This window comes from Cervus elaphus, chromosome 26 (genome assembly GCF_910594005.1).
Source record: "Cervus elaphus chromosome 26, mCerEla1.1, whole genome shotgun sequence".
In the NCBI taxonomy this organism is placed as follows: Eukaryota; Metazoa; Chordata; class Mammalia; order Artiodactyla; family Cervidae; genus Cervus; species Cervus elaphus.
This window is the reverse complement of record NC_057840.1, coordinates 40,886,553-40,900,318: the sequence shown is the minus strand read 5'-3', so window position 1 is coordinate 40,900,318 and position 13,766 is coordinate 40,886,553. Positions and strand designations below refer to the sequence as shown.

At 55.1% G+C, this 13,766-nt stretch overlaps 1 protein-coding gene across 4 annotated transcripts in view; it reads right to left on the bottom strand.

The window, feature by feature from the left end:
* SYNJ2 (synaptojanin 2) overlaps window positions 1-13,766 on the bottom strand; it is a 106,675-nt gene that overhangs the window by 49,332 nt on the left and 43,577 nt on the right. For all 4 annotated transcript variants that reach the window (XM_043888173.1, XM_043888174.1, XM_043888170.1 and 1 more), the window contains exons 3-5: window positions 13,005-13,275; window positions 8,662-8,887; window positions 1,513-1,596 (exon numbers count right to left, since the gene is read on the bottom strand). In XM_043888173.1, coding sequence (XP_043744108.1) covers window positions 1,513-1,596; window positions 8,662-8,887; window positions 13,005-13,275 — 581 coding nt within the window. The remainder of the gene's footprint in view (window positions 1-1,512; window positions 1,597-8,661; window positions 8,888-13,004; window positions 13,276-13,766) is intronic.

Below are 13,766 nucleotides of genomic sequence, written 5' to 3'. Positions count from 1 at the left end.
ACCCCAAACTGGGTGAGAGGCTGAAACAGATGAATTTCTAAAGGTCCTTCCCAAATTCTAAGATGCTCTCATAACCACCACCACCCCCAGGAAAACTCCACATCTAAAGAAAATTAAACTTCAAAACCCCTTTTAGAATGTCTAGAATAGGCAAATCATAGAAACAAAAAATAGATGAGTGGTTGTCGAGGCCTTGGGTAGGGCTGGAGGGAATGGGGAGTGACCACTGATGGGCGCAGGGTTTTCTCGGTGGTGAAGAATGTGTTCTAAAATTAGACCACGGTGACGGTTACACAACTCTGTAAATGGACTAAAACCCAGAGAACTGCACACTTCACAGGCTTCTCTGGGTTTCTCTGTGTAAATTATATCTCAGCTGAGCTGTTTAAAAACACAGCTCTCTCGGGACGGGCTCCAGAGAACACTCCATCCGTCCTCGGGAGTGCCTTTCTCTGCAGCCACTTAAAGCCACCAGCTGCCGCATGCGTCTTAGGTGTTCCTTTCTATTGGAGAAACTGTACGTTCTCAGAGCTTTTTCCAAAGAACTCAGAGCCCCACGTAAGACATTCGCCCACCTGTCTCCCCAAAGGGTGGACAAGCTTCCTCTCCACGGCTGCCAACTGCCGATGACAACGTGAGGGCAAGGTGCCCACAGCTGAGGCCAGGTCAGGTCAAGGGCGGTGAGACCCAGTGTGTCCAACGCTCCCAAGGACCTGGAAGGTGGCCCTGGGCCTCGAGCCCTCAGGAAGAAGGGCCAAAGCCATGGAAGCCGGGGCACAGGGGTCTCCTGAGGGCACCCATGTCCCCTCTGGCCCGGGAGGAAGGTCCAGGGGGATTGGCATGGAGGGATCTCAGGTCCACATGGCCCAGACCCTCCCGGGTAGGAACTCACTCAATGGGGCTGTGTGCTGTTCGGTTGACGACAAATGTGTACTTGGCCTTACACCCTGAACACTTCCCAGGAGACACAAGGCCAAACAGCCCTGGCACCGCCTAGAGCCCCGTGTGGGACAGTGAGGGGAATTTTTAGAAATCACGAGAAACCTGTGTGCCGTTCTCACGTGGCCCAGCAACAGGCACCTCCAAACGCCAGACCTGCCGCACAGCCGCTGGCGCCCCCAAAACCTTCCAAAGCTTCCCAGGAGGGTCACAGGTCTCAAAGGACATCGCAGGCCACGTTCTCAACGCACTGAACTGGGGTCTGAGCGAAGGGAACAGCAATCACACGACGTGGTCCACTTACCCACAGAGAACTCCCACCTCACCAGTGTCATCAGGGAGCTCGAGGTGGGAAAAATCACACAATATATACAGCATCTCTGTGCAACACCACACACACGTGCAATGCTCACACGCATATGTGCACACACACTGACAGCTCAGCTCAATCCAGCTGGGCTGGGGAGAAAGACCTGAAACCGTGCCAGGAAAGAAATGCGACGAAACAACCCACACCGGTGTGCAAGAGCAGGTGAACAAGGACACGCCCAGACAGGCTTTCTGATCACTTACCTGAAGCCCAGGCTGCTCCCAAAACAGCGGAACGGAGCCTCTGATCTGGACAAAAGATGACACGCCATCATCCATGTAAATTGTCTGCACCGCAGGGAGACAGAAGGGGAGAGGTATTCTTCAATGAAAGTGAATGTCCTGGGGCCAGGTAACGGGATCCGGCTGCTGAGACCTGACACCAGCCAGAGCGAAGGGCAGCCGCGGGCTGGGGCGCCCTCTGCCCCTCGCCCCGCCTGGCCGAGCCGCTCCCCGCCCTGCAGGCCAGCCCAACTCATGGGCCTGCTGGCCAACCCCCAGCCTCCAAGGACGGATGGGAATCCCCACAACCTGACCCACCTTCCCCAAAAAGCCCCGCAGTCCCCTCCCCAGCAGGTTCAGGAACAAAAGCAGACGGGCTCTGGGACTTAACTAAGACCTTCCTGGAAGCCCTCGACTGCCAGCCAGTCAGCTGGCCAAGCAGCAGGCGCCACTGGAAGAGGACCAGAGGAAATGAAAGGAACCAGCGGCGGCGCAAAGCCCGGCTGGCAGCATCTGACCACGCGAGTCCAGACTTGACCTGACCTCACAGTCGGTCCTGGCCCCACGCCGCTGTGCTCCTAACCATGTCACGGAGTCCACACACACACACTCCTTCCACAAGCTTACACACACACACACACACACCTTCCACAAGCTCACACACACACACCCCTTCCACAAGCTTGCATACACGTCCCTTCCACAAGCTTCCACGCACACACACACCCCTTCCACAAGCTCACACACACACACCCCTTCCACAAGCTTGCATACACATCCCTTCCACAAGCTTCCACGTGCACACACCCCTTCCACAAGCTTACACACACACACCTTCCACAAGCTTACACACACACACACCCTTCCACAAGCTTACACACACACACACACCCCTTCCACAAGCTTACACACACACACACCCCTTCCACAAGCTTACACACACACACACACACCCCTTCCACAAGCTTACACACACACACACTCCTTCCACAAGCTTCCCCCACACACACACCCCTTCCACAAGCTTACACACACACAGACACACACACACACCCCTTCCATAAGCTTCCAGGGTGCCAGCACCTGCAGGACACAGACGATTCTTACAAGTTAAAGTATCTCCCCCCAACCCCCACCGCACACAGTTCCTTCAGGGCGTACCAGCTCTTCACCTGCCTGCTGGCCCCCACGGACGCTCTAGCACCAGGGAGGTCTAAAAGGACAAAAAGTACGGTGCTGAGCATCATGAGGGGGAGGCCGCGGCAGCTATCAGATGCTGCCCTTTATCTGGGTAACTCTACCCTGGCCTGGCAGGGCCGGCCCAGGCGATGCTGCTGGCCCTTTCCATTTCTTACCGGTCTGCTCCCTCACAGAGTAGCTTTCCATGCGGCTAGATCACACTCAGATCACACATGCATTAGTAATTCTGCAGTGGAGGACCTGAACATTAGACGTGAAGGTTCCCTGGACTACAGGAACCACATGAGCCTGGTCGTCATTAGGTTGGGCTGAAACTCTATCCCTTAATCTCCAAAGGAAAAAATGCACTGGGTTAAGAACCTGTCTGTTTCCAGATACTGATCATCAGCAAGAGGGTTACCAGCCACTGTTTTACTGACAAAAGCAGAAGAAAGTCAGCAGGCTGTTTAAGGTGCTGTTGGCTACAAGGAAATTAAATGCATACAACCACACACACGTCCAGACTCTTGAGAGATCACCAATTTGGCCAACATCTCCATGTAAAGGAAACTCGTAACAGAGCCCAGGATTTGGTGTATGCTAAGGACTTCCCTGGTGGCTCAGATGGTAAAGAATCTGCCTGCAGTGCAGGAGACCTGGGTTCGATCCCTGGGTCGGGAAGATCTCCTGGAGGAGGGAATGACAACCCACTCCAGTATTCTTTCTGGGAGAATTCCATGCACAGAGGAGCCTGGCAAGTTACAGTCCACGGGGTCCCAAAGAGTTGGACATGACTGAACTACTAACACTTTCGCTTTCAAGGACACTATTATTCTTCACTTTATTTTGTTGTTATTTTAGTCCCTGAGTCGTGTCTGACTCTCTTCAACCCCATGGGCTGCAGTCCTCCCGGCACCTTGGTCCATGGGATTTCCCAGGCAAGAAAACTGGAGAGGGTTGCCATTTCCTTCTTCAGAGGATCTTCCCAATGCAGCGATCGAACCCGTGTCTCCTGCTCTGGCAGGCAGATTCTTTACCATTAAGTCACCCTCACTTTATTTAACAAGCGCTAAAAGCACTACTTCGAGTTAGACCACGCCCTTCCTGAGCTGGAACTCGCACAGAACCAGCTTCAGGAAAACCCCCGACAGGCAGTCCCAGCACTGCAGACCCCACGCCTGGGGCAGGAAGGAAAGATGCCTCCAGATTCCTCCATTCCTCCTCTGGCATGAAAATACCTCGCTCTGTGGCCCATCCTGTCATCAGGAACACCCGCCTCTTGGTTTCCAAGGTGACAGGACAACCCCGATTGTCACCTAGTAGTGATGGATTTGCAGGGCTTTCCTTTCTGGGCGAAAGAACACAGGTGTTGACACTAGCGAAGATTCAACACCTGTAGCCTGGCTTCACAAAGATAACAGCGGACACTTGGCAGAGAGGAGGGGTGGCAAGGTGAAGGGTGAACACAGGTGAGCTTGCGGGCTCTGGGTCACGGCCAACCTGGGTCCCATGCTCATCCGACCAGCGGGGCGACCCTGGCTGTGTTCTTTAACCACCTCCAGCCTCAGTTTCCCTTGTCACGTGGTCAGAGAGGTATGGACGAGGCTCCGCAGGGGAGGGAGCTAGTCAGGCAGGGGTCAGGATGCAGGCAGGAGAGGGAATCTGGGGTGGGGGGGACAGACAGAGGTGGGGGTGCCGCAGAGCAGGCGGGAAGAGGGAGGGGGAGTCACAGCGGAGTGTGGCTCAAGGCCAGGCCTGGGACCCCAGACCTGGCACCTGCATGCCCTCTTTCACAGAGAGGTGGGAACAGCGGCCCAACAACGCCCAAGAGAAAGGGACAGCAGGAAGACTCGCTGCTGGTTCTGATGCTTTTCTCTAAAAGGCTTTCGGCTGAACTTCTGTTGCAGGATGAGGTGTTTGCAAACCAGTTCTTTCCAGGTCTGTCCTCACGTCCCTCCCAACCTCCCTGATTAATTAGTGGCCTTATCTTCACGAGCCAAATATTTATCTTTATCTTTTGCTTTCTTGGGGTAGATGAGGGGACTTTCTGGGCTGAGTCACAGTGGCAGAGCACACCCACTGGGCAGGTCCTTCAGCTGAGCAGCCAAGACTCCCGACCCTTCCTCCCTGCCTCCAGGGAGACCAAGACGCCATCCACGCCTACACGCTGATGCGCGTCCAGAGCACAAATGTGCACTCAACGTATACACGTGTGCACACAAGCACATCACAGCATACATATGCCGGCATGCCCCCCGTACCCCCCACAAAAGCCCCCTACCCACAAAGCGCACACACACACACAGCCCGCCTTGATGGAGAAAGATTGTTCTTTCCTCTGAGGGAAAAAACATAAAAGGCAGGAGTGGGTGGTTTGAAAACACCTCCCTTTTCTGGCTTCCCGAGAGCCTGACTCAGGAGAAGCCCATTTGCTACTGAGAGTCTCTGCGTCAGGGTTCCAGCCGGCTCCATCTCGCCCCATCCCTTGGCTGGACGACGGGGGCACCGCGGCCCATAAAGCGCCCTCGGGCGTCTGCTATGGGAGACCCCTCCCCGACGGCTAGGGGCTGACACCCCCCAGCCCGTTAGCAGGGGACATAGGCTGGAGGTGACCCGCTGGCATCACAAGGGGCTGAGCCGCTGGAGTTAGAGCGCCTTCCTGCCTCGGGCTCAGTACCACCCAAAGCTGCCGCCTGCCACCCTTGGGTGCGGACGTGGGGTTTCAGACCCTGCCATTTCTCTTAATGCCAGGTCAGCAAGCAGGCAACACTGCCTTCCTCTCCCCCCGCAGGACTTCCGCTCCGGCTCCTCCTAGCACACAGACCTGCCCCTGCCCCCACTGGCTCTGATGTCTTTCTCACCTCTCTCCAGGCAGGAGGCTGGCAGCTGAGCACTGACCGCTCACCCTGGGAGACACCCCCGAGATGCAGACGCCCGCCCACGAGGGGCCAGCTGGTCTGTCTCCTTCCTGTGGCGTCCCCAGCCGGCAGGCTCACGATCAAACTCAGGATGTACATCCGGTTGCAAACGAGGATGCTCCTGGCATTGGCTCTGGGAACCTACTCCTCCCCGGGGTCCCCTTCTCCCCCACAGGCCAGGGCGGTCAGGCTGTTTGGGGCTGGAGGGGGGGGGGGGCCCAGTGGTGTGAACCATCCCCGGCCCCTCCCTCCCGTTGGTGGAAAGCACGGGGCCCATGCGCAGCAGCCTGAAATGGACACGCCCCACGAGGAACTGCCCTGGCTGCCAGCCCACGACCTCCTGCCCCGTCTGGGTCTGTGAAAATGAAATCACCGGGGGGCTGCAGACACCAGGAGCCGAGGGGCAGGTGAGGTCATCTCTAAAGCCTCGCTGGGCCACCACGCGGTACTGAAGGGGACAAGGTCCCTGCCTGCAAGCCCAGAAACTGGGCAGGCGGGGGGCCAACGCAAGTCAGCAGACACCTTAGATGAAACAAACAGCAGAGGCCCAAAGCCTGTCTGTAGAGAAATGAGAAAAGCAAGGACTGTAGGGATTTCTCATATAGCTAAATGTACTGCATTTAAAGCAGAGTCCTAACCTGCTAAGGTCAGATGATGCTCTTGCAACGGACTGAATTGTGTCCCCCCACCCACAAAGGATATGCTGACGTCCTAACCCCCAGCACTGCGAATGTGACCTGATTTGGACGGAAGAGTCACTGCAGGTACGATTAGGTAAGCACGGTCAGGTTGGGGTAGGACACCATCATCCAACCTGCCTGGTGTCCTGAGAAGGGGAGAAGAACCATGTGGACGGGGAGACAGAGACTGGAGCGATGCTGCCACGGCCGGGCCACCTGAAGCTGGACGAGGAGAGGTGGACCCTCCCCCAGAGGCTCCAGAAGGGGCACGGCCCTGCCCAGGCCCTGAATTCAGACTCTGGCTTCCAAAACTGAGACACAATGCATTTCAGCTACTTTAAGCACCCCCACCCCCAACTTACCCCACCCCGCAATTTGTGGTACTTGTTACAACAGCTCCAGGAAAGTACCACCACCATCTTGACATTTTCAGTGTTTAAATGTCTTGTCTTTCAGGAACAGACAGTGATCAAGAGAGCAGTTGTTTTCCTAACGACTTACTTGACAAGACACGGTGGATGGGGCCCCAATTAAAAACAAAACAAAACTGGTTGAGGGACTTCCCTGGTGATCCAGTGGTTAAGAATCCGCCTTCCAATGCAGGGGACGCGGGTTCAGTCCCTGGTTGGGGAACTCAGATCCCACATGTCTCAGGGCAACTAAGCCAGTATGCTGCAACTACAGAGAAACAACTGCAAGTCCAGGGAAGCCCACGTGCCTCAGTGAGGAGCCACACATCACAACTAATACAACCCGAGGCAGCCAAAAACAAACATTTGTTTTCTAAAAAAACCTCATTGGGGAATACATGTAAATCCATGGCTGATTCATGTCAATGTATGACAGAAACTACTACAATACTGTAAAGTAATTAGCCTTCAACTAATAAAAATAAATGAAAAAAAAAACCTCATGGTTATAAGAGAGGAGATAGGGGCCACATTTCCTCTCTTCAGTTTTTAAAAAATATTTCTTTGGGTGTGTCTGGTCATAGTTGCGGCATGTGGGATCTAGTCCCCTGACCGGGGATCGAACCCAGGCCCCTGGAGTTGGGCATGCAGGGTCTTAGCCACTGGACCACCCAGGGAAGTCCCATCCTCTGTCATTTTTAAGCAGGTGTTCATTTACCAGTGTCATCTATGTCCAGGAGAGCAGATAGCGGGAAAACAGAAGTCACAGGCAAGAAACTGCCCCTGTCACTCATCTTTGGGCTGCTGACTGAGGTCCTCCTACTCAGCATCTGACCCCTAGAGGACCCTCCCCCGAACTGCGCCCTCGGAAAGCCCAGGCAGGTGCAGCTCACACACCAAGGGCAGGGACGCAAACCTGTGCTGAATTAAACTGCTCAAGTCCTGGTGGGAACCACCTGGTGCGGCTGCAGCAGGAGGGGATGCAAAGTCACATCTCCACTAACTAAACAGGGGCTGTTTGCAGCTTGACACGCACGGCAACACCATTGTTGCGTCTTTCGTGGGCTTTCCTTTATGACTTATTCCACTGCCAGTCTACACGGTGGTACTATCCTACAAATCGCATGTTAGCAAAAAACATAAATAAAGCAGATGTAGGACAGCATCTCTGGGAATGAGAACAGAATTTACGGCAATGAAGTCAGTAAGAGATTAAACAGATGACACTATCCCTTGGAGCTGAAAGCAACTGATGCCCAACACGGAACTTTCACAAACCCCAGATGCAAAGACTTGCTTCTAGGATGAAGCCTCAGCAGATCAAGAATGAAAAACTTTCTTCTCTCATCCTGCCATTACTCATCTGCTTTTATTATTTCCTGTTTAGTTGCTAAGCCATGTTCAACTCTTTTGTGACCCCATGGACTACAGCCCGCTAGGCTCCTCTGTCCGTGGGATTCTTCAGGCAAGAATACTGGAGTGAATTGCTATTTCCTTCTGCGAGGGGATCTTCCCAATCCAGGGATCAAACCCACGTCTCCTGCATTGTAGGCACATTCTTTACCACTGAGCCACCTGGGAAGCCCGTTCATCTATTTACTTTTGTCTTAAAAAGATTTTCAAATCCTATTGGTTCATCCATCAGCTGCTTTCTGAATAACCACCACCCTTCCTGATCACAGCAAAAATTCCTGCTGCTTTTCAGCTGAAAATACCCCAGGTAAGCAACGTTTTTCCAGCATGAGAAGAGAATCAAGAAAGAGAACATCGTGCAAACCAGAGGCCACCCTTGCAGACACAGCCCCAGTGACACTTTCTGTTCTCCTGGGAGAGTGAGGAGCCACGCTCATCAGAAACTGCCCCCAACACCCCAAGTGGAAACACATTAGTGTGGGTGCATCCACTCAGAGCCACTGGGGACCCCAGCCTGGCCTGGGCACTGACCTGCTCTGTCTCCACGAAGTTGGACACGTGGCCGTCGTCGTTCACACCGCGGGTGTGGAAGCGAGCGCCGGCACGCTCGCAGCTGATGCGGGAGATGAGGCAGGCCTTGGCCTGCTTGTGAGAGGCGTACACCGTGCGGATGGCCACCACCCCGCAGATGACCTTCAGCAGCCAGTCACAGCAGTTCACCTGGTGCTGCCTCAGAGGCACATGCAGCAGCTGGTTCCTGCAAAACAGAGCCCGCGGTGACTTGGGCCGCCTCACAGCCTCCAGGAAACAGTGCCCATGGCAAGCAGGGGAGGCGCCTGGGGGCCGTATTCCTGCACTGCACACGCCCTGTGAACTCCACACTCAGGACATGCAGCAAGGATGTTCACGTGCTCTAGAGGCACCCCAAACGGCAGGGCCACCAGCACCTGGGCAGCGGGAAACGGCTGCTCCTGGGTGTCAGCAGCAGCGGCTGGAATGCAGGTGTGGGTGTCAGCCAGCCGCCGGGCTTTCAGGGAACCACAGAGCAGCCTCTGTTTACACCAGTGGCTTCTGCAGTTTTTGAACATAAGTCCCTTCGGTAAAAATTTAAGCATATTTTATGATGAAAGAATAATGATAAATGACAAATGATAAAAATAATTAAATACGTGCATGCTTATTTAAATTATATACAGATCCTACAAGGTGAACATGATGAGAGCATTACAAAGCAATGGGAATTAAATAAAAACGATGAGATGAACATAAAACTGAAAGTTCCAGTACTTCCTCCCCAAACCCAGTGGATGGTGCTGGGTCTCTGACATCCATGATGATCTTCATGGGATAACAGCCAGTGTTTAGAAAGGGCACCGAGCTCCATTCTAAGTGTTCTGGGATGAATCGACTCATTTCATCCTTGTATCAGCCTATGTACAGGCATTATCATTCACCCCATTTTACAGATGAAGAAACTGAGGCACAGAGGAGAAACGCTTGCCCAAGGTCACAGAGCTAGTAAGCGGCAGCGTGGCATGGAAGCTGTGCTCTCCAGCCCAAGCCTCTCCTGCTGAAGGCCCTACGTGTAGAGCTGCACCCGCACACAGTCACACCGGTTCTCGGTCTCACTCGCCTCCCCGACACCCACGGGAGCTTACTGAGCAGGTGACGGCTGGGAGTGGGGCTTGGGGGTGGTACGCTAACCTCAGGTTGCTTCCAGACTCTACGCGCTTCACCCAGGGGACCCGCGCTGTGCAGTTCTGAGGTCCTTACCTTGCCCCCCGCTGGGAGGCAGGAACCCCCACAGGGCAGCGAGCACATCTAGATCACAGTGCGCTATGTGTTTAAAATGGCAGCACCATTCCTGCCCCGAGACCTCATCAAAGACGCAGCGCCCTCATTTCTGGAGAAGTGTGCTGTGAGCTCTGACATCCCAGGCAGCTTCTCCAAGCGGCAGGCCGCTCCCCGCTCTCAGGCCAGCCTCCTCCCCGACACGGCACGTGGGCACTGAGGACATACTGCCCCCCAGGAAGCAGGGCCATGTCTGAGCTCTCACTCCAGGGCGCTGGGCTGCCCGGAGAATGATGAGCACGAAACATCACTTTACAAAAACACCTTCCCTTCTTCTGAATCCCTCTCTGAAATTGAGCTGATAAACCAACTTTGTTGCTGTTCAGCGGCTCGGTCATGTCTGACTCCTTGTGACCCCATGGACTGCAGCACACCAGGCTTCCCTGTTCATCACCATCTCCCCGAGCTTGCTCAAACTCATGTCCATTGAGTCGGTGATGCCATTCAACCATCTCATCCTCTGTCATCCCCTTCTCCTCCTGCCCTCAATTTTTCCCAGCATCAGTCTTTTCCAATGAGTCAGCACTTTGCATCAGGTGTCCAGAGTACTGGAGCTTCAGCTTCAGCATCAGTCCTTCCAATGAATATTCAGGGTTGATTTCCTTTAGGATTGACTGGTTTCATCTCCTTGCAGTCCAAGGAACTCTCAAGAGTCTTCTCCAGCACCACAGTTTGAAAGCACCAATTCCTTGGCACTCAGCCTTCTTTATGGTCCAACTCTCACATCTGCACTAAATCAACTTTAGTAACCCATGTATTAAATCTGCATCAGGGGAAGGTCTCCAGAATGTTCCAGGGTCTTCTGCCACACAGTGATGGCTGCCATCAGTCACCAGGGGTCAAAGCAACCGCCAAACAGGCAACTCTAAACAATCCCTGTTGTAGTCACAATGGCCTGACCCCCTGTAGGAGGACGGCTCATAACCTTGAAGGAAGAAACCCAAACCTATAAAGGAAAAGAGCTTGCATCTCCTTCCAGGACTTGATTGTACCGAGAAGCAGTTATCAGTAGGGAACAGTAACCACCCAGAAAAATGCCAAACCCTCTCCCTCATGCACCAGCCACGTCCATTGCTGACCCCATCTGACTCCAGATGTGGGCTCAGACCTTGAACACAGCACCCCAAATGGTGGGTTCAGGCAATCAAGCCCGTGACCACGCAGCTGGGCCTGACTCAGCTGTGGTCAGCTCCACGGGTGCCACACTGAGCCCAAACACCGCGCCCTGGGCTGTGGGGTGGGGGACGACCCGGGAGCTTCGCACCCTCCAGGACCAGCTTCTCCTGGCCAACTGGGGACAGCCTAGTGTCCACCTGGGGCCTCCCCCTTCCCAAGTCCCTCTCAGTCTTCACTCGGGGATTCCCCACTCTGTCTTCCTCTTCCCTGTGCACCTCAAATCTCCAACCACAGAGCTGGCATGAGGCGGCCTGGGAAGAGCAGGTACAAGGGAGACCCAGATTCCCCAGGCATTCAAGGCTTGTTACAGCTTCTGAGACCTCTAGCCTCGGCTCATCAGACCTTCCCGGCTGAAAAATGGCCCCAGTGCCTAACAAAGACCCCTTCATAATCCACAGCCCCTGCGCCCCTGAGCTGGGCTCCCTTCAGGAGCACATACACCTGCAAAACGGAACTAGTGATTCACAGACACACCATCTGCCGGACCTGATATCCAGAGTGTGGTCCTTGAAACAGCGGCCCTGGCACCAGCGTCAGCTCCTTGCTGGAAATGCAGAGTCTCGGGCCCCCGGCCAGCCCTGCTCAATCAGAATCTGCATTTTTAACAAGATTCACGTCCTTGAAGTCTGAGCACGCTGCTGTTGCTGCTGCTAAGTCACTTCAGTCGTGTCCGACTCTGTGCGACCCCATAGACAGCAGCCCACCAGGCTCCGCCATCTCTGGGATTCTCCAGGCAAGAACACTGGAGTCGGTTGCCATTTCTACTACCCCCCAAACCTCACATAACCAGACAACCTAAGAGGATCTGGGGGACAGGGAGCACGGGCACATATGGAAGGATACTGTAAACTCCTCTTTCTCCAAGTGGAAGTCAGGAGCTCACTTGTGGGGTCCCAAGCACCAAGGAAAGTACACTTAACAGGCGATGGAAACCTGTGAGCTCCTCTGTTTGGGCAAAGCGAGGCAGGGACAAACACAGGGCACAGAGATGCCTCATCAGCCCTGACTCAGGCCTGGAAAGGCCCCAAAGGCCAGCCCTGGAACCAAGAATGCCCCGTCTCCAAACAATTCCAACAGCAGGACTTTCATCACTTCTGCTTGAGTCGCAATCTCCTGGTAAACCTGATGGGAGCAGCTCCATTGTATGCAAATCACCGCGCCCCCACCCCGGGTCTTCCACAGGACCTGTCAGAGGTCATGACCCCCAGGGCCCACAAAGGGTGACCACTGACCCATTTAGGGGTCATCCACGCCCTGCTGGTCCCCGAAGGGGCCCATTACTGCCCATCACCTTGGCAGGATGACTCGGCTCTGCGTTGAAACTGACAGGTTTGGTTGTGGGATTAACAGTGTGGGACCTGGAGCCAGGATGCCTGGGTTCAAATTCCCTGCCTTATTCAAGCCTCAGTCTCCTCACCTGTAAAATGGGAATAATAGACCCTACCTCATTGTTTCCTATGAGGAGTGAGTGAGTTATGACCCACAGAGAACTTAGAAAAGTGCTTTACAAATGTCTGCATGCTGGAGGATAACCACGAGAACTGAGGGGGCGGGGGAGGCGCTGAGCACAAGCCCGGGCACTCAGGGAGCACCAGCAGATGCTGCCATTTGTGCTCCTTAGTTACGGGGCAGATTTTCCTTCTGGAGTCTACATAAGGCCACATTGAACACCCTCCCTGATTCCAGTGGGGGCTAGTTTTCCTCTCATTGTGCTGAGAGCGTGGGCACCAATCACAGCTCCTGCAGGTAACCCACGCGCCCGGGGACGATGCTAAGAGACGGAGGGTGCAGCTGCTCATCAGAGCCCGCCCTCCGTGAGCGCCGGGGGCAGGGGACCCAGGGCTCACCAGAAGAAGGAGTTCCCCCACTCGGAGCTGTCGTCACCCTGCTTCTGCGCCCGGACGGTGAGGTCGAAGCAAGACCCATCGTTGGGCCAGGAGAAGTAGAAGACCCCTGAGTTGAGGATCTTCCGCAAGGCCGAGAGGCGGTCCTCCTCCTTGGCCTCTTCCTGGAGAGGGTAAAAGTCGGTGGCAGTGATTTTGTAGATTTCGGCCTCTGGGATTCTGCCCACGGATGTGCAGCCTGTCACCAGAACCAGGAAGCTCAGGGAGGTGCCACCTGGAAGGGAAGTGAGACATGGGGGCTGAGGACTGCAGGTGGTGACACGGGCGATGGACAGCCACAACCACGAGACGGACTTCCTGTTCTCTCCCTCACCTCCCCGCACCCCGCCTTCAGCTGAGGGATCCGCCTGCCACCTGAGCCCAAAGCCTGGAGCCCAGGTTCCAGAGCCCCGCCCAGCCCACCAGCAGCAGAGCCACCTGGAGCCTGTTAGAAATCAGAACTCTCAGCCCCGCCCCCCGGACCTCGGGGGCGGGGCCAGCTGCCTGCGTGCAACAAGCCCAGGGGTTCCAGGTGGGTCCTCCTCCCACCCCCCAAGCCTGAGATACCGCCTGCAGCCTGCCCTGCCCACACCCCGAGCCTCTCAAATCCACCCTCCCCACGAACCCCCAGGGCCCCCAGCCAGGCTCAGTCCTCCAAGCGCCACTGATGGAGCGGCCTGATCGCAGACCTTTCAGGCTTCACCTGCCCACAGGGCTGAAGTGGGA